Source organism: Nipponia nippon, unplaced genomic scaffold (genome assembly GCF_047370975.1).
Source record: "Nipponia nippon isolate SJK-2023a ecotype South Korea unplaced genomic scaffold, ASM4737097v1 scaffold_7, whole genome shotgun sequence".
Lineage (NCBI taxonomy): Eukaryota > Metazoa > Chordata > Aves > Pelecaniformes > Threskiornithidae > Nipponia > Nipponia nippon.
In genome coordinates, this window is record NW_028262391.1 from 5,017,818 (window position 1) to 5,038,242 (window position 20,425).

At 42.0% G+C, this 20,425-nt stretch overlaps 1 protein-coding gene across 5 annotated transcripts in view; it reads left to right on the plus strand.

Annotated features, from left to right (window-relative positions):
- Positions 1-20,425, plus strand: part of MECOM (MDS1 and EVI1 complex locus) — a 347,041-nt gene that overhangs the window by 150,188 nt on the left and 176,428 nt on the right. For all 5 annotated transcript variants that reach the window (XM_087739815.1, XM_087739816.1, XM_087739817.1 and 2 more), the window contains exon 2: positions 2,701-3,050. In XM_087739815.1, coding sequence (XP_087595941.1) covers positions 2,701-3,050 — 350 coding nt within the window. The remainder of the gene's footprint in view (positions 1-2,700; positions 3,051-20,425) is intronic.

Here is a 20,425-nt window from a genome sequence, read left to right on the forward strand (position 1 = left end):
GAATGACTGAGATAAGTATAACTGAGGCCTTTGAGTCTGCGAGAGAGAAATTAAACTGGACTGTCCCTGGGGGAGAAGAAACATCTGCAAAGCCGTGCTTGCTAATTGTTTAAGGCTCAGCTTGTGCCGGCTTGTGGGCAGGCGCTGCTGGCAAGTGGGGCTGAGGAAGGTGGCCCTTTGGGGAAAGGCACAGAACGGGCCACTACTTGCTGTGACTTAAAAGATCTGGCTGAGCTGCTTCGTTGTTCGATGCAGGAGAGTCGAGTGTGGCCATGGGGCACAGGGAGAGCCTTGGTTTTATGGGGCACTGCTTGGTGGGATGGGGACAACAGCAGTGAGCATATGAAATAGGCTTTTTAAGAAGTTTGAGTGTCAGGCACCTAGCTGTCATGGAAAATCAGTAGGATTTAGATGCCTGAAGTTTTTAAAGCCCCCCCTTCCAGTGAGCCATGTGCTTATCATCATCCAGATCACTTTCCCTGTGCGATTTCTCTTCCTGCACCCCATGTGTATACATGGGTTAGGGTTTTTTGCCTCTGTTTCAAAAACAGCTGAAGTCTTTTAGGCAGGACTGTAATCTAAACAGTTGGGGGAAGACATCTGAATGGGAGCGAGCCTGCCCTGGGTGGACGCAGCATCGCTGCCGGCCCACGAAAGCAGGGAGTGCGTTGGAGTTTTGGGGATGCTCAGGAGGTATGGACCAACCTCTCTTGTCTGTCCCACCGTGCTGGGGTAGAGCCATGTTTGGGGGCAGCAGCAACGCTGCGACATAACAGAGATGACTGCTAATATGGTCGTTTCAGTGCAGGGTGAAACGAATGGTGACATCCAGGTGGAGCTGTGGCCCTATGTTTTTCGTGTCTTCTTCCTTGTTCCTTGGAGTCCAGGTTGAGTTTTGCTGTGGGTCACCCCTGGGCAGGAAAGTACGGGTACGGGCTCGTAGGTGCTGGGCACAGAGCAAGCTCTCTGCACCACTGCTTTTGTGAGCCCTTGAGCATCTTTGCCAAACTTGGCACCGCTAAGCTATGACAGGCAGGATTTCTGAAGCACAAGCGATGGAAAATCCCTCTGTGTGTCCTTCTCAGCTAAATGGTACAGTCAGGATTTTCTACTTCTCAGAGTGCCAGGTATTAGAAAAGTGACAAACTAATCAATATTGGGTTCGATCGTTAAAGTGCAGGGAGAGCCTGCCAAACCAGAGGCTGAGGGAATGGGTAGCTGAACTTTCTTGTGACATGTATGAGGTCATAGCCAGTGCCACATAAAAGAAAGAAAAACAGTTCATGGCTGTGAAGAAATTGCTCACAGATGAAGAATCCAGTTTGCCAGTCATGTGATGGGAGCAATCTATTCAAATGATTTGTTATGTCCCAGTGTTTGTCTTAGGCAGTACCAGAAGCATGAAAGTACAGATATAAAACTGTGAGATAGTATGTAACAAAGATGTGAGAGATAATGGGCTATGACCAGTTTCCAGTGGAAAAGGCATACGGTGCTAATCTACCATGGAGAGTTTCTTAAATGAGCAAGAAATTGAAAGAACATTTTAAAGTTTCCTGTTTCTCCACTGAAACGGGGTCGTTTTGAACGCCAAGCCCAGCGTAACACTTTAATTTCTGGGCCAGCCATATTATGCAAATATCCTCATGCTCAGATCTTAAATACCTGATCTCTCAACTTCATTCCTTGGAGAATAGATTTCTCGCCTCCTATTTGGGTTAGAATTAAATGGAATGAGTTCTGGTGTGCAGGAAAAGTACAGTAACATTAATAAAGTTAAATGAGTGTAAATAAGTTTTTTGGTAGTTTGTCTTTTTGCTCCTTCTGCGTGTAGTATTGGGTTGAGTACTGTATTGCTGGTGCAGCTAAAGCCCCGGCTGAAGTCACTCAGAGTCTTTTGATGAAAAGGAATTTACAATCAGCCTTACATTTTGAGCTGTCAAAAATAGTGAGTTTTTCTTTTTTCTTTTTTTTTTTTTTTCTTTTTGTTTGCTGGCTAAGCCCCAGAGACGAAGTTTTTTTTTTTTTTTGTGTGTGTGTGTGTTTTGGATCTGGCCCAGGGTTTTTTTGCAAATGTAAGAGGAGAAGGTTCATGTTCTCTATAAGGTGCTGTTTGGATCCTGAACTTATTTTAGACCATTGTGTTTCTTGGAGATCAATGGTAAGACACTGATTTACATCAGCTGAAGTTCTTGCCAAGAGTTGTGTGGTAGGCTGGATCCTTTCCTCCAAAGACTAATTGGAGGCCATCAAACTTAATTTTGGCTACTTTAGGTTCAATCTGTCTCTCTGAAAGACCAGCAAAGCTTTCCTGCTTTTCACTTCGCTTAGATTTCAGTTGTAACATATAATGCTGGCTTTCAATTGTAATTTCAAAGAGCTTGCAATGCAAAGCGCTATATCCGGATAATAGGGTGTGCCTGCATATACATCTGTATGTAATTCCCTCACTTGTGTTCAATGATGTAAACCACTTTTGATGTCAGGAATATTGAGCAAAACACTGTGTACCCTCAGGCCTACAGTAGGGAAGAGGCTCAGCTCCTTCCAGGGTGAGGCTCTGCTGCAGGCCTAGTGATTGATGAAGGTGCCACCTGCCTACCAAACTGTCCTCTCCATTTCATGTGCAGGCTGAAAGGGTTTCAGGTGCAAAATCTGTGAGGATATTTTCAAACCCTACTGTTTGGCTTTATTTTCCAGGTGATGAATGTTTGTATGAAAGCTTTCCTGAACTTCCTTTGGAGGAAACACCAGAAGCTGATGGAGAGGCTGCAAACATCCAGTGTTCAACATCCACCAACATTCAAGAGCCATCTTCTCCAGCAACCTCCAATGAAGCTTTCACGCCAAAGGAGAGCTCTCCTTACAAGGCTCCAATATATATTCCTGATGACATTCCCATTCCTTCAGAGTTTGAGCTCCGAGAATCCAACATTCCTGGAGCAGGATTAGGGATATGGACCAAAAGGAAGATTGAAGCAGGGGAAAAGTTTGGCCCTTTTGTAGGAGAGCAGCGGCCACACCTTAAAGATCCCAGTTACGGTTGGGAGGTAAGACACTTTACATTCTTTCGGTCTGTTGAACACTGTTGCGTGTCTATAAACACAGAAATATTTGTAGAATTTGAGTCCTATCCTGCAGTAGGCAGGGGATATCGTGTGCATGAAGACTGCTTTGTGGCCTTTTGGGCCTTTCTGTGTGGAAACAAGTGTAAATTAAAAAAAAAAAAAAGGCAGGAATTATAGTTGCTCTTCATGCGTGAAATCGGGTAGATATTGGCAGGTGATGTCTCTTTTGGGGAAGGAAAGGAAGAAGTTGCGTTGTTGGAACGTTTCTGTACCATTTTTAGTCTGCTCTTGTGCAGTTCTGCAGTATGTCTGTGGGTGAGGGATTTGCAAATGACACTGCACTATATTTGAAAAGAAACTGTGTGCTGCTTTCAGGGGTGTGCATCGCCACTTTCTGTCGACAATGGTTAGAATGGCCCTAAAATCTAGCATTGTGTGGCTAAAATTGCTATTGCAGAACCTTGTGCTGCTCTGGGGGTTTGATCCTGGTTCCATTTAACTTAACGGGAATTTTGCCATTCATTCGGAGAAAGCATGTTTGGATGCTGGTGTCAAACCTAGCACACATGGGGATGATGTGGCTCATGTTACTTCTGCAGATGCTCTGAGAAATGTTGCTTTTCTTGAAGGAGCTCAAGGGCCCCTTTGGTGAGTTGTTGCCTCTTGCTTTCCCTGCCTTTGGGGGCAATGTGTTCTCCTCGCTGTGATATCACCGTGGAGCTGGCCGAGTTGCAGGTCCATGGTCAGGTCAGGGTTTTAGACTTCAAGTGGTGCACATTGCCAGTTGTGTCGTGGTGTAACAAATGTTCTTGCATGGTTTTATTCATAGTTTTAACAATGTGCTGTAGAAACAGAGTGCAATCTCGGCTTTCCATCTGTACGTTTCCTTTGGTTTCTGATAAGGGGAGAAGTGCAGAGTTTGCACGACTAACCTCTGGAGAGCTGGGAGGTTCATTTTCCCAGGAAAAATGGAGTTTCACTGTGGAGCAGAGCCTTGCGGATATGGTGGAAAATAGAGGTTTGATTTGCTCTTAACTGTTCATAAATACTCAGTGAATTCATTCCAAAGTTTCCATCCAGTTGTTTAAACTCTGGTGAGACCTGTGACAATGCGACAGAACAGTGTCAGGAGAAATTATAGACTTGGCAGCACTCTATTGTGTTAACAGTCCCTGATGCAATATAATTGCTGGTGAGAAATCTTTATTATTTGAAAAAGGCACCAGGAAGCCATAAAATCTGACTTTTAACCATGCCACAATTAAGCTCAGATATTGATAACAGAAACTGGAGCAAAACTGCTGAGACACAGCTGTACTTGCAGTTTTAACATGTGCCAAAATTAGGGGTTTTTTAGGGTATTCCTCAGGTGGTATAGTGCAGGATAGCCCCGCTAATATTGAGGGAAACACATCTTGATTTTCATGCCCTTAGATATTGATAATATACTGCAATATTGGAGACTGGTTTTCCTGCTTAAAATATTTAGGATTTTGGGGTCTACAAAATCCAGACAAGAAATGCATATCTTGACAGTGCTGGAAGCCCAGCTGGCAGGCTGAATCCCTTTCAAGCTGCAGGGCTCATGCCATTTGAATAGCGTTATGTATTTGGGACAGCTGGGGAGAAGCTATTGAAAAGTGTTGGAGCAAAATCACACAAAATCAACAGTTGAGTCCCTCTGCAATTTGGCCACTCATCTAGAGGTACTCTGCATTGCTCAAGGAAGCTTGAAACAGAATATTTTTCCAACAAGTGGGTTAAGTACGTTTATAGTAATTGAAGGGAGACAAAGAAATGCTGGTTACCAGGGTTTACATAATGAGTAAAATGGCACGGAGTGAAGGTTAAGGCTAAAGGACAGATGTGGGGGGACCTGGTAGTGCTGGAGAAGACCTTGCCAGTGCCCAGCCCAGCCCAGATGGTCATCATCACACTGCTCTGGAAACCACCACTGCCTTGGACCTATGCCTTGGGATACAAAAGGGAGAAAAAAAGTGGTTACTGGTGTGTGGGCTCAGGCAGTGTCAAAGGAAGCTTGGGATGGTGAGGGAGAGGTATCATTTCTTGAGGTTTAGGTATGGTCTTGGGAAGATGAGCTTTTCTGGTGTCAGTTTTTCTGCCTGAATGGGCACGTTTGTGAAAGAGGGCATTTCTCCTGCTAGGTGCCAGTAATTCAGTTAAAAAATGGGGAATTCGGTCTGCTGTTGCTGATATCAAGGTGAAATTCCATTATTATATTTTAAATGGAGGAGGGATGGAGCCAAAGTTTCTGTATGGTACTGACCATGGATTTAAATGACTTTGTAGTATGAGAGGTTTTAAAAATCTTTTTTCCGCCACAATGATACTTGCATGCTGAGTGAATTGCACTGATGTAGCCGCTGTCAAGATCTTCTTTTATGTTTGATTATATGTAATTCCTAGACTAGCTTATGGTGTACTAGCGGTCAGCTGTGTCTGGTGGCTTCAAAAGGTGAGATCCCTCAACCTGCTTGATCTGCGTGCTGGTCCCACAGGCCAAAGAAAGCATTTTGCTGTGTCTTGGCTTACTGCTTTCTTCACCTCACATGTGCATTGCTCAGAGAAATACATAGTGGGGTGTTGCAACATTGCTAATGTTTGTGTGCTTATTTAGTTCTCTTGAATAGAGTCCCCTGCAGCTACAGTGAGGATGGCTAAGTGATCGGAAAATCAATCTTTCCATTTTATCTGCATTTTTCTGAGTTTAAGGTGAAACGCTGAACATACAATGGTGTTTGACTTTCAAAGATGATGAAGGAAGGATCTCTGTTTAAGAAAATAATTAGCATAAACATACTAAAATATTTTTGGAAGAAAAGCTGAGCATCTTCCTTAGCTGTTTGCTAATGCTGCATATATTACTGATTTTGCTAGGAAATATTTACTACTTTTTTGTAATTGTTTAGGATTGCTAGGTAACCTAGAGTCTTAAACTAGAAAATTTCAAACCAATATCCTACATGCACATTGCAGGGAACTTTACAGCTACACACAAATTTGGACTGTAACGATGTTTTTGGAAAGGATGTTTCTATAACAGACTATGCTAAATTCTCTTGCAAAAGATTGTTGTAGTTTTGGGTACTTCCAGCTGTGGGATACTTCTGACTTCCAGTTTTTGTGACTGGTGTCCATCCGAGTTGATACTAGGATTAGCCTGTAGCGGTGAGGAGAGAAGTGGAAGCTGGAGTAAATGCTGCTGTTGACTTTTGCAGCCAGGCAGCTGACGATGCAGAAAAATTTGCTGCAGAAGGCTGAGGAATTTCATGGGATCTGTTCCTACGTTTCCCTATGGCATCGACACAGAGTTTTGTCAGAGCAAGTACAACAAAACAATGCCTATTGTGTCCATTTCTATACTTCAGCCACAAAACACACTCTGGGACAAAGAGAATTTGTTGTGATATAGTTGTGTTTGGGTCATGATTAGAGTGCTGTAGACCAGCTTAAATGAAAAGCCATAAATTTGAATTTTATCTCATTTTGTGGGTCTAGAGCTGAGCATTATCTAATCAGGTATTGGTTAGCTAAAGTACAAATCGAACAGGGGGTCACCGGACAAGGGGAAAGGTCGAGCTTTTTTGCAGTTTGTCACTGAGGTTTTAGTATTTGCCGGCAGCCCGAATATCCGAGGGGGTCGGGAGGCTGTTGCTTAGTGGTTGTTTGAAAAGGGAAAATTGACTGCTGCTTAATCAACAAAGAAAACAAGCTTTTAAGGGATGGCAGTAATTTTTTTTTAAACAAAAGCAAGGGAACACAAATTTAGTGATTTCATCATGGTTCATGCCCTGCTATGAAAAACAACTGGAACAGTATTTCAAAGAAAGCCTTTGAATAGGTCACCAAAGTACACGCACCTATCTTCGACTAGCTTCTTCCGGAGTACGTTGAATATTCAAATTCAGGCCTTTTACTGATATAGCAAACTCAGTCTTATTAATAGGTGCAATTTCTTCACAGCTTTTTTTATCCTAAACTTTTCTTTCTTTACTAGGAAGGTAAAAACAGAAGCAATAAACTTTAATAAATCAAACTTGTCACAGAAGTAAAAAATTATTGTAGAGCTTTATAAAGCAGCATATAATCTCTTTATAGAGCAGAGTATATTCTCCTGTCATGACAGTGAGGCTGAAAAACATCTCAGATTTGGTAGAGTATGCTTGAGTTGATGCTATTACTTCTAAATGGAAATCAGGAGGCTGTTTGCCTATTTGTTTACCTCTCCTCTAACATTTTTGCTGTGCATCTTTGGGGAAAGGTGGACAACTTCTTAAAAATTGTTTTGGAGTAAAGGCTTCCCACTGATCTATAGGGACTGGAATAGTTGCAATTTTAAATTTCCATTCTGCACTCTTTGGCTTTCTTTTGGCATTTTTAAATTTAAATCTTGGTTTATTTGAGATTCTGGGTTCTAGGTGTACTATCTATCTTCATGAAAATTAAATAATAAGTTACAAAATGTAAAGGTATAGGCTTTTAGAGTTGGCATCTGATGCATAGGCTCCCAAATCCAGCTTGTAGCCTAAACCAATAACTTGGTTTTCTTGCTCATAGTATCCAAAAACTTCCACTGTAATCAATGGGAGTTACTGGCTGATTCCGCTCTACATATTGGTATTATCCCCCATTTTTGGGTCCTCCTTTGGAAAACCTTTGTCAGAATGTTGAAAGCAGTGTCTGTCTCTCTTTTATATAAAAACAGAACAAAAAGTAGCATCTTTTAATAACTGGGCATGGGATTCACACATCTTAAAACTCGTGTTAAGCTATTAATAAACAATGCTGGTGCTGAGGGAAATAACTCCCTTGTAGTCAGTGAAATCTCACTGGAAGAGAGCAGTAGATTGTTGTTTGCAAAAAGGAAAAATGAAAGGAACAAAGACTTCATCACTTCTGAATATTTTTCTTTGGGATATGCAGTTTATCCTAGCGTTAAATAAAAACGCCTTAATTTCCTGCTGTTGTCTGACACTTTTCAGACTGCGCTGACTTACAGACCAAATCTTGACCTTTTCTTGTGTCGTCTTTAAGAGCATTAACATGCAAAGCAACTCAACACTGGACCAGGTGATTGGAAAGTGGGGAGATTCCTTGCCTGCATTTTCTCCTTGTGTATGGATTTCAGCAGTATAAGGACTCCAGGAACCTTTGCAAAATCATTATTGAAGCAAAACCAGGAATAGGAATGTGGGTTATTCTGGTATTTGAAATGAAAAAGGAGTAATTTGTTTTATAGTGGGGGAGAGGGGATGCATTTTAATCGATAGAGGACCAACCCAGTTTTGCAGATAGTGTATTTTCCCCCAGGTCAACAGACCATCCACTTCTGGCAGCTGCGGGTGGGGGTGACATCCTTACCTTTTCTTCAATACATAGGTGATGTTTTATCCCATTTGGAGCTCAGCTTTGCAAGGCATAGAGCACTCTGGCTGAGATCCAATAAAGCACTTAGGCATGGGCTTATCATCAACAGGATTACCCAGGTGTTTGAGTTAAGCATGTGCTTAGCTGCTCTGTTAAGCTCTCTGTTAGGGACAGAGTGTTCAGGTGCCACATAGGATGGAGTTCATACCATATATCTTGCCTGGGGTGAGTATGCACAAGGGTGCTTAAGACAGCTCCTCGAAAGTTGCGTACAAAAAAGGCATTACTTATGGTGCTGCTAAGGCTAGCAGTCTGAATTCTTCTGTTCTTTGCATCCGTGTCTTGTGGTGAGGCTGTGACTAAGTCAGATGCTACCGCAGCAGTAGGACTCCTGTAGCAAGGTGGACAGATGCTTCACGAGCAAAGCTTCGCTCGAAGAGGCGACATCAGCTGTATACCCCAGCCTGCTACCTGGCTGTTAATGCCAGCTTTCTCCCTGCTCAGCGGACAGACAGTTTGTAATTACAAATGAGCAAACATCAGGTCCTCGAATAGCAAGATATGAGCAGGTGGGCTTGTCATTCAGTTTGAATTAAATGTTTGACAGCGAAAGGGAGCTGTTGGCCCTTTGGGTTGTTTCATGCAGATGGAAGAGTATTAGGATGTGGAGACAACACGCGCAGCAGTCCACTACTGTCTTTCTCTACTATTCCTTACTTCCATTCCTCAGTTCTCCTAATTCTTTGATTAACACGATTAAGCAGAGTCTTACATCATGAGGTTGGTGGGATGTGATGCCCTGTTTTTTGGACAAAGACCACAACCTTCCCCTGCTCAGGCAAAGCTGCTGCTCACTGGAAAGGGAGCAGGAACAAGATCTGCAAAGCTCCCTCTTTGGCTCTACAACAGAGTTCTTCCCGGAAAACGTTCAAAAGCATATCTCGCAAGGTAGCTGAGAGGCTGTCGCGGCTGCCAGAAGGGAGGGTGCTGCTCACCCCTGTCCTGAGCCGGCTCTGGCACTAGGGCTGCTGCTCAGCGACTGCTGAGCCAGCCCAAAGCCAACGTGGCAACAGCATCAGGAAGAGGTTTTTGGCCGCCACCGGAGGCTGAGCAAGTGCTGGTGTGGCACGGCTGTGAAATCTCACATAAAAAAAGGTGAGGTAGCACCTTTGTCTCAATTAAACCTGAAACGGTTTGTGTAGAACTGACTGTTTTTCCACCTACGGTGGGTGCTCCACCATGTCCTTGACCTTGGGGGCAGGAAATCGCCTATTTCATGGCACCGTCTAAAGCGTCAGAAACCTCTCTGTAGGTCTGTCTGCGCATCTATTCCCCACAAAGCCACAGAGGTTTTAATTTAATCAGGAGGAGCATTAACTCCTGAGGGAAGCAGAGTGAAACCGTAAGGGTCAAGTGGACCTAGAAGTAGGAGGGGGAGCAGGAAGTTTTGTTACCTTCTTGAGAGCAGAACTGGGGGGATATGTCAGGAATTTGTATTCCTACGCAACATAAGATGGTTATTATTTACTCAAATGCGACCCGGGTAGATTTTATTTGAGTTCAGTTGCGCTTTGTCCAAGCAGATAATAGCACCAAATAAACTGAGAGAAAAGCTGACATTGGAGTAGATCTGTGAGATTATCAAAATATGAAGAAAAATCATTCTGAGATAAGCCAGACGTCCCTTTAAAAGACAAAAGCTGTAAATTGAATTTAGCCATTAAGAAAGACAACATCAGAAAGAAAAATAAAAAAGACAGAACTGAAGAGAATAATAATTGCATCTAATAGAACTGACAAACAATCATAATTCTTCCCATTAAATAAATATGTTATAAAAAATTTATTATGAAATGCCACATTATGCAAGCCAGGATTCAAAGATGAGTTCTTTGCATTAAGTACAGTAGATGCCATTAAGGAAAACAGTCAATATGTCACTAAGCCATGGCCTGTAAAATTAAATTGATTTGGTAAATGTAAGTAAGATAGATCTGTTTGCTTTCATCATCAATTTTGAGTGGGTGAACAGGTGATGTCACCAACCTGGGAGCGATAAAGATGCAGGACCATCTGGAAAGCTTTGTGATGGATGGGGAACTGCTTTTGGATAGTGACAGTGCTGTGGTACTTTGTCACTTGGGATGCAGTACTTAATAACTTTTCAATACCATCATAATAAATTTCACTGCCTTATTAATATAGAAATGGTGAGTTATTACTGTGATGGCTATTGTAAATAACAAGAGATGCAGCTGTCAAAAGCTGATTGTTTGGGCATGTTTCTTTAAGCAACACAGTTGACTTGGGATAATCAACGTATGTCTATATCAGCAGACTTTATTGCTCTTGTCAAAAGAAAAAGCTGCATTATTCAAAAATTATACGAAGTCCGTAATAAACAAGTTTAATATATTATCAGACTTTTCCTATAAGTTTCCTAACACAGAACAATAAATCACTTTTAATAATGCCTTTCCATGTACAATAATATCCTTATGCTGTAATAATGTCCTTTCCTAACTATTCACCAAACAGAGAACTTCTGAAAAAACAGAAAGGTATCTCTCACTCATCAGAACACTTACAAAATTAAATCTCCCTATTTCATTAAAAGGCTACTTTTGATATAAAGCCGATGGACTCTAGCTGTGTCCTTTTTTATTTTAATTGAACAGATGTAGTTAAAAGTAATCTATGACAAAGAAATACAGACAAAATTATAACCATGTGTCCCTAAATACTGGCAGGAAAGAGCATCTGTGGGTGTTTTATGAAAGCCCAGGACTGCTCCGTGACACTGCTGCTAATGTCATCGGTCTGAGGACTGAAGAGAAACAAAATGCATAGATAGTTGTTAGCAGAAGATGAATTACCAGATCAATCATTTAGCACCATTCAGAGTATTATGCCATTGTTCCCTGGGAAGATAATTAAATCAATGATGTCTTTCTTATTTGTGTAAAGAGGCACAAACTTGTAAAGAATATCCAAAGCTCCTCAAACATATTATTTCTGTTGTTTTTTGTTTTTTTTTTTTTTTAAACCCTACCGACTTTGCCTTTCAGGCTCTAGCTTTGTCCCTCTTTTCAATTAAATGTCTCTCCACCATTTCTATGACTGCTGAAAAGAGAGCCAGCAGTCTATTAACAGGCAATAAAGTTCAGGAAGCCTAAGACTAGTTTCTTGGGTCAGAGGTGAAAATTGCATACTAAATGAAACAAAGGTGTGTCTTGATGGCTCAACAAGCAGTGGAGAGAGGAGCATACATGTGGGCAGGAGGAGATGGTCATCATTAAACAGAAGCAAATGAAGACAGGATTTAGTGTACGGCAAAAATGCTTATTAACCCAAATGAACACATGCACTTCAGAGGATATAGCGCTGAGGTTTGGCATTTAAACCACTGCATGATTTAATGGTACCATTGAAATGTGGGCATTTGGTCTAATATAAGACATCACTAAATTTTAAAAGAAAAAAAAACAAAACAAAAAAACCCAACCCAGCTCTTGCCTGCTAGAGCCTGCAGATTGGGATGTGTTCATCAGAATGGTACAAAAATATACCTGTCTGGAAGTAAAGAATAGAAAACAATAACTGGCTAATAAGGTATTTCCACTCCAGAGGATATTAACATGGCATTTTATTGACGTGACCGCCCCCATGTTTCCTGGCTGAACAGTAGGTGGCACACGCAGGAGTGAAGACATAGGTTGTCATAATGCAGCCCAGTTCTATGTGATCGTGTTAACTTTGGCACATACAATAAGCATTAATTTGGAAAAAATACAAATGTTAAGTAAGCCTTCCTTTAAAGTGCACTCCTAGTATTTAGCATGGAAAGATGCAAAAGATCCCGCCAAAGGCATAACATTTCATCAGGCGAAGCCTCAAGTGTAAAAAGGCTCTTGTGTACGGTGGGTTTCCCAAAGCATTGTTCTCAGTCTTAACTTGATGAAGTGTGTTGGCAACATGCACGAAACGGGCTTGGGTTCACTCTCTGTGATTTTTCACGTGCCGTGTTTGAGACCTGGTGCTTAGCTGTTAAGGATTTCTGAGAGTAACTTTCAATGCCTTCCTGTCTTCTTGAAATGGCCTCAAGTGGTAAATGGGCTTTCTAAAAGTGTACCTATGACTATGTACGCATTTTGTTCAAGATTAAGTCTGAATGTTCATGTTGTCTAAGAGATTTGCGGTCACAGCATTTCTGTTGCTTACAGCAGTGGATATTTCAAAACCATGGCAGTAATGTTGTTTTTGTGCAAAAATGTAAATCTCTCTGGGATGAGAAAATGGAAGTTTGGGTATGGGAAAGCTTCAGCATTACTGCATTTACCGAAAATATTCTTTAAAGCCAAATTTTAAGTAGTCGTCTAGTGGTAACCTCTGCATAAGCCAAAAATTGCATATGAACATGGTAATTTTTCTTGTTAGTGTTAACTGGGCGTCTACCTATTTGGAATGCTTACACGTGTAGGCACCTAAATGAGCAGTTAACAAGGAGGAGAGAAACCAGTTTTTCTGTCTTCCTTTAATGCTAAAACCAGAAATGATCCTACCAAACCCTCTGTGTCTGCAGAGGAAGATGGTGCTGACACCCAGTACAGAAAGGGAGAGCCGGGATGGGCTGCAGTGCCTTGCTGTGCCCTTGGAAATACACCTTCTCTTTTGCACAGAGGACAACATCTTACAATTCCCCCCAACTAAGACTATGAGAAGAGGCCTTTACTTCTTACTTGTTTGAAGATCTGTGGTCTCAAAGTACAATTCCCTCGACCAGCTGGCCCCAGGCAGTCCACTTCTCTTTTCTTCCTTCATCACTCTTTTCCTCCTCCCACAGCCAGTGCTACTGTCCTCCACGTCATCCCCAAACCTTGCAGCCAACTGGGATCCTTGTTCAGCCTTGTGAAAAATCCTGTAATTTCCTTCTGCCCAGCCTCTTCCACATCCTTTGCCGGTCCCGTCCATCTCTGCCCCTTATATCTGGCCCTCATCTTCCTCACTTTATTTTTCAGCAGGTCACTGCTATGATGGTCATCTGTGCCTCCAGTGTTGACCATGTACACAGTCTGCTAACCAGGCTCTGATTGTCTTTTAGTGACTGCATATATTTTAATTTTCTGCTTCATCCTTTCCTGTCTCTGCTCTCCTCATGTCAGCATTTCGGTGTCCCTTGGTCCATCCAGGCTTGGCACTTCACCGCTCTCGGGGACAGAGTCTGCGTGTACCTTCCTCCATACTCTTTCCTCTGCTTGAAATGTCACTACTTTCACCCTTAGCAAAGCAGCCCAACCCCTACTAGTATGGGGCCCCACTATTTCCTTTCAGAAGTTGATTTTCTCAAATCATCTCCCAAATTTGATGGCTAACATTGTTGTGAAAAAGGCAACATCTCAGCTTCTGTCCTCAAAGTCTGTTCCTTCCCGCTGATGCAAGCAACGGTGAATAAAACGTGTTTTAGGCAGAAATAACAATGTCCTGTTTTCCCACTAGTTTAAAGAATTATTTGAAAATGACAACTTTAACAGAAGCTGCTGTGTGTGTAAAGAAACCCTCGTGGTAGGGATTCAGCTCGGTATGTGTGACTTGTTTGGCATTTGCATTCAAATACTTTTGTGCTTCTGGAGCTTTTTTAAGACTTGACTATCTGCTCCCACCACCCATGACAACAATGCACAAGCAGAAGATGAAAATTCTGGTTTTCAGCCCCAGCATTCCTGAATAAAATTTAGTTGATTGCAACAGTATCATTTTGGGTGTGATTTTTAGTGGGTTTGAGTTTGAATGGGTTTAGAATAGGTGCTTGAGCGGCTTTTGTCCCCATGCTAATGCCCCCACAGCAGTGGGAGTCAGGAGGAGTGAAATGATGACCTGAAATAGCAGACGGCTCCAAACAGAGCTGGATTAATGTGAAATGGGGCCCTCGTCCCATCCAGCCTGGAAGCCTCCAGCCGGCCTGGGGGCACCTGTGCCGTACCCCATCCCAGATCCCCCCCAAGCCCTCCCCGTCAAACCCAGCGCCACTGAGCCCCCAGTCCTTCCGCAGCAAAGAAATTGCCCAAAGTGGGTCTCGAGCAGCTCTGGCAGGACTCTGAGTTGTGTGCCCTGCCGAACATTAAACAGCGGAGGGATTAAAACCCAGCTTGCCCGTGTTCTGACAGGTTTTGTATAATTTTTTTATGTGCGACAGACGCATTTGATGTGTTTGGAAAATTCAGCAGTAGCATTCCCCTTCCTGCAATATTGCCAGGCTTGCTCTGGAGTGCTGAAGAAGAAGGAGAAAAAAAAAAAAAAAGCCTTAGTGTTGGGAATTATAAATAATTTGATGCAACAGGTTTAAGTTACCATTTTTGTGGTGAAAAGAAAAGCTTAGCGTGATCCAGATTTTCCTTGGTTTCCTCCCATTCTGCTGAGAAGCAGAGGTATTCACATTTCTTTGTCTAACAGTTTTATAATGTCTTAAGAGATTAACAGTGAGCATGAATGAGGGGCTGAGGATTAGACGACAAAAAGCCCGGGCCGTCCACTACCTTGTTTGCACATTTTACATTTTTCAGCATTGCCGAGCGAGTATAGAAACTAAGGAAAGATAATAAGGACCAGAGTCCCAAAAGTGTTTAGTGATTCAAAAAAATTCAGATGCCATGTCAGAACTGACAGAATGATGGAGCATTATGTGGCAGGACCCACTTTTTTGTCTTAGGGTAAGCTCTCGCCCTGAGTGAATGCAGATGTTATCGCAGGATCCCAGACAGACAGTCAGTGAAATGTGACAAGCTGTCAGCAAAGTTACACTACGTTGAGTTTGCTAAAATATCCCAAAGCTTTATACATGGCTTTTTTTTCATATATAGAAAACTCTTAGCTCAATCAATTGGAAAAAAAAAAAAAAAGAAACGGTTACTGTAACCTTTCCAGTCGGGAATCCTTTGAATGGTTCAGACATGGCTGTAAAAGGTTTTTAAGAGTAGGGGAAAATTATCATCTGAAATATTTGGAAGGTTATGTTGGCATCGGTAAAATTTCTGAAAGCAAAGCGCATGCATGGTAAGGCTGTTAACCACATGTCATACTGTGTCAGTCATTCCCCGAATGATTTGGGTATTTACCCCTGTGAAATGCTTAGTCAAATCAGTAATAGCAGCCAGCAGAAGTGAATCCTACCAGTACTCAGCTTTCTCTTTAGCAGGGTATCAGCTTCAAAATAGGGAGTTTATAAGAAATTGTAATTCCTTTACCATTTTTGGGTTTTTTAAAAATTTTTTTTAACCTCAGAAACAGACATAAACGAGCTGGTAAAACTGCAAACTGAATGGCAAAAAGGATGCAAAGTGAACTGGTTAAAACATGCTCGGCAAATAAAAATATATGTCAGGGCGAATCAATGCAAATGATCTGGATTCAGATGCTCTGAAGTCATAGTGAGGCTCAGAAAATTACTTTTGTTTTTAATTTTGGGTCTGCAAGAGATATTTGATTTGTAAATATTGTAACAAGATATAAGCTTTTTAAATTTTGAGTAGAAAAACAAGGGCCCCGTTCTGCATAATCTTAAATATTTAACTCTCAAGGAATCTGCAGTGATGTTATTTATGTGCCAACACACTCCCAGGGCTGTGCTCAGTATTTTCTTGTTTTAATACTTCATTACTTAGAAAATATAAATATATACTGGGAAACTCGAATATTTTTACACATGCAACTGATTTTCACTTTTGAATTAGGACTGTGTCAGATTCAAGCTTTTACATAATTAGAGGACAGGGAGCCTAAAATACCGATGTTTTCAATTTATTTCACAGATTTATTTTAAAGGTATATTTCCTTATACAGGCGAGTAGATTTTGATTTGAAAATGCCTAAGTAAATTGCATATCTGTTTTGCAAGTAATTATATATATCATTCACAGGAACCCCTTTAATAGTCTGTATTCTTGTCTTCTTACTGTTAGCTTAAGCCTAAATTTAATGAGAAGTCGGTTTATAGTGGCACAAACCAATATATTTTGCTAGAATACAAGTTGCAGTACATTCATTCTCTTCGAAGCAGAGCAGAATAATGCATGTGATTTATAATCAATTTAGGTCTCCTTTTGAATAAGATGATCTTGCATTATTTGTTTCCATATACTGAAAATATTAATTTACTTCTAGAAGCAGGGGAGAAAGGGAAACATACCCAGCCACAATTTAGTGCAATTTGTATTATAACAAAATGTATTACCAGACAACGCAACAACCTTCCCCGATTCGGAAAAATGGATGCAAAGACGCTTAGGAGATAACATCTCACACAGTGTTTTTGCAAAAAAACCCCAAAGTAAACAATCCAACTAAATTATGCATATGGAGGAAATGATTGAGAATATGTTTAGCTGGTAATCGCACTCATGCTGAAGTTTTAAATTTCATCTGTCTGCTCAGATCTATTGTGATCCATTAAGTGGCTTCCTTTTTTTCCGACAAATTGAATGCTGCAACTGCAAGGAGCTCTTTTGTTCTTTTAATTCAGTCAGCATGGAAATGATTTTCTCATTTCAGGCCCTTTTCTGTCCTCTCTTCATTGTGTCAATAAAATAGAGTTGTGCAGAGCTGCTCTAATCAGCTTAGAGTGCTAATTCATTGCACTGGGATGCTCTCTGGGTCCGGCTACAGGTGGGCACTATAAGGGGTCAGTCTCCAGGGGAGTCTAATTGTGTCTCTCTTGGGTCTTGTTTGCAGAATAACTGAAATCTCAAACCCCACCTTAAGAAAGGAAGGGAAAACGCACAAACACAGGCATCTAGGAGCACGCACGGTCTCTAGATGCACCGCTCGGGCTCAAAGTTGTTTCCATGTTGACACTGTTTGGGGAAGGGAATGCTTTAGTTCAGTGGCAAAAGATTAATAAGAAACTTTGTAGATCAATTTTAAAATTTAAATAAGAATTCGGTCATTTTGAGATAAAGGTGTGCAAGAGGGAAATGGATGCTGTGGTGCTGGTGAGGAGTTTTGAGGGAGGCTTCTCTTTAAATTTTTGAAGCTTTCAAAAGACTAACAAAAAACAAGAAAATGCACTATTTAGATAACAAATCTTCTCTGTGTGTGCCAGTCGTGGTCTTAAACAAGCTTTTCGCCAGGGGACCAGGGTACAGTGGACGCAAGGGAGTCTGCCCAGCCCCGAGCAGCCCAGGAAACCCTCAGGCAAGCGAGGCAGGGAGCCCAGCTGCCCCAGTCCCACCCAGTGCCTAAACCCTGCGGCAGCCTTTCCCCCGGCACGGAGGGGCTGTACTGATGCTGGGAGGCGATGCTTTCCACTGGAGATTTTGCGTCTTATCCTGGGTTATCTCAGAGAATTGCTTGAGAAAGATCAAGAGAGGAGGAGGAGCATGAGGGGAATGGAAACCTCACGTTCACCATCTGCCCCAATATTGTGTAGTTTGGCCTCACAACTGTCCTGGACACAAGAGCAAGAAGATTTCAGGGTTTGCTGTTTTGTTTTAATAGATGAACTTATGTTTGCCACCAACCACAATAAAACTGAGAAAAGAGGTGTTGATGGGGAGGGGGGGATGACTGCCGGTGATGCCTCCCATCTCTTGCCACCTTGTCGAATGGTGGGGGGTTTGGGAGCATCTGCCCTGGGGTGTGTCCTTGCCTCTGCCAGCCCTGCACCCCCAGGGCAGCCCTGGCACCTTTTCCATCAGGGACTGAGCAGCAGAGCCCAAATTTCCCGGACAGACATGATAGATGCTGCCAGATCGCTTCCCAATGTAACGCCAGCAAACCCCGGTGACGTTACAGCATGCACAAGCCTGCTCCCAGCACTTGCTGTGCAAGCCAACAGAGATGGACGTAGATGAAGTAGTAATTATGGGGCTCCTACCAAAAATTTCTCAGTGCCTGAAAGATGGCAGAGCAACCCTGGCACACCTCCTCGCAGGGGAGGAAGGGCATGGCTTGTTGCAGAGCAACCAGGGCTCTGAGGAAGGAAAAACGCAATAAAAATGGTAAAGAAAATGGAGCAAATAATACATGTCTTTAACAATGTAGCAAAATGTAAAAGAAACTTTATTTGGACAGCATTTCATTTTTAAATTAACATGAGGGTTTTCCCATAGAATGCACTTCCTGTGCCCGCAATTGCTCATGCAAAAATTGGGCACTTTTTGGAACTACTTTTAAAATTCCAGTTCTGAAAAAAAATACGGGGTCCTTCCCAGCCTCTTTTACCCTCATGAGACTGAGGTTCTCAGTTACGTGTAGGAGAAGCGGAGAGGGCATGGCCGTGGCACGTGGCCCTGGGGCAGGGGCAGCTCCGCTCCTGGAGCACAGTGGGTTTGGAGAACGGGAATGTGACAGTCTCCCAAAAGCTGGTGTTTTTTCCGCAGAGGAGCCAGTACTGGCTGTAGAAAGGATTTCAAGGCAACGTGAGCTCTGCAGGGCATCAAAGCTTCATCCTTAGCTATTTCCAAGACTGTGGTCCTCCTTCACTCCAAAGTGAACCTGATTGAATTTGGGCAGGACTGTTCCCCATTGGTGGATTTTCTACAGGAGCGATAAGCTGTCAGTCTATTGTGGTTTTGTGGCAGAGCCGCCACCGTGAAAATTAATTAACATACCTGAAGACACCCCTGAGCAGGAAATCATAGTGCTGCTCTGTGATTCAAGGGTGAATAGGATCTCTCTATTATCAAAAACTCCATCAGGGAAGAGGAAATTAAGTTCCTAATTAGACAGTGTCCAAAGGAAGAAGCGAGGCATTGAAGAGATGAAGAAAATTGAGAGGTAGCTGATGCACGTATCAGGCTAATGATAGAAAAGGAAATAGTAGAGCTTGAAAGGTCACTGACCTTATTAGGCTAGGAGAAAAGTAGTAGATCTTCAAAAGCTTTCACCTATGATAGGTTGACAATGTGTGAAGTTCTCTAGATGGTAAGAGAGGAAAGACAGCCCAGAAAGAGCATGGGAACAAATTAGGTAGATTACAGTGAACTGCATAAATGCAGCATGAAAAGCACATTTAGAAAAGAGAGGAATTTGGAGTAGAAATAGCCAGAAAGGTTTCATTATTTGACGAGATCTCTTTTCAGTACGAGTACAGGATTTTCTTTCCTACTTAGTAATTTTATTTCTTTTACTATCAATTAAACTCAATAATGATCCCTCACTGGGTATAACATTTCCCTAATGAAGTATTTGCTTTCTGCTAAACTGACATATTTCAGTGGTAGCCAATTCTGAATATTAACTTCAGTGGGATGAAGATAGCGCTGCTCATAATAGCTTCAACGTTAGTTTTTGAATTTAAGAAACGCGTTCTGCACCGTTTAGTGAAAGCATTGCAGCTCCCTTACTGGCAAGACACTTTTACCTTGGAATACCAAATCTGGCCAGCTGCAAGACTTTTAAAGGCTGTTATAGGCTATTTTCTCAGTAGGTAAAAGCTCCCTGGCTCTTTAAATGCGATATTAAAAGAAACAAGTCTATAGAAAGTCAAATGAAATACCCCTAAAGCCTGCCTCCTCCCAGCCTCTCTTTCTGCAGCAGTTTTGTGTCGTACGTAGGTGACTTCTCAGAGCCAGCAAGGCCTGATTAAAATCCTCCCCGCTGGTTCATGTACAAGCATGGGTTTGAGTTTAGAGGTAGAGTTGTTTCTCTGTCTGTCTGGTAAATGCTGAAGTTTTCTTGTTCTGACTGTTGGTAAGAAAGGGGGAGAAGGAATGCAAAGAAGAAAGAAGAGGAAATTAAAAATACAGCACTGCGTATTTTTCATGCAACAGGACCAGTCCATTTACAATATAACATAACAGCAGTTTTTCAATCAAAATAAATGAGGACAAATTCTCTGCTGATAAAAAATGGATGTGGCACCATGACTTTCCTTTAACATAAGCAGAGCATGATCCACTCCAACAGTACCGATAATAATCTCAATGTAAAGGCAGACCATGAAAAAGCCTAATTTTTTTCTTTTGCTATGAGAA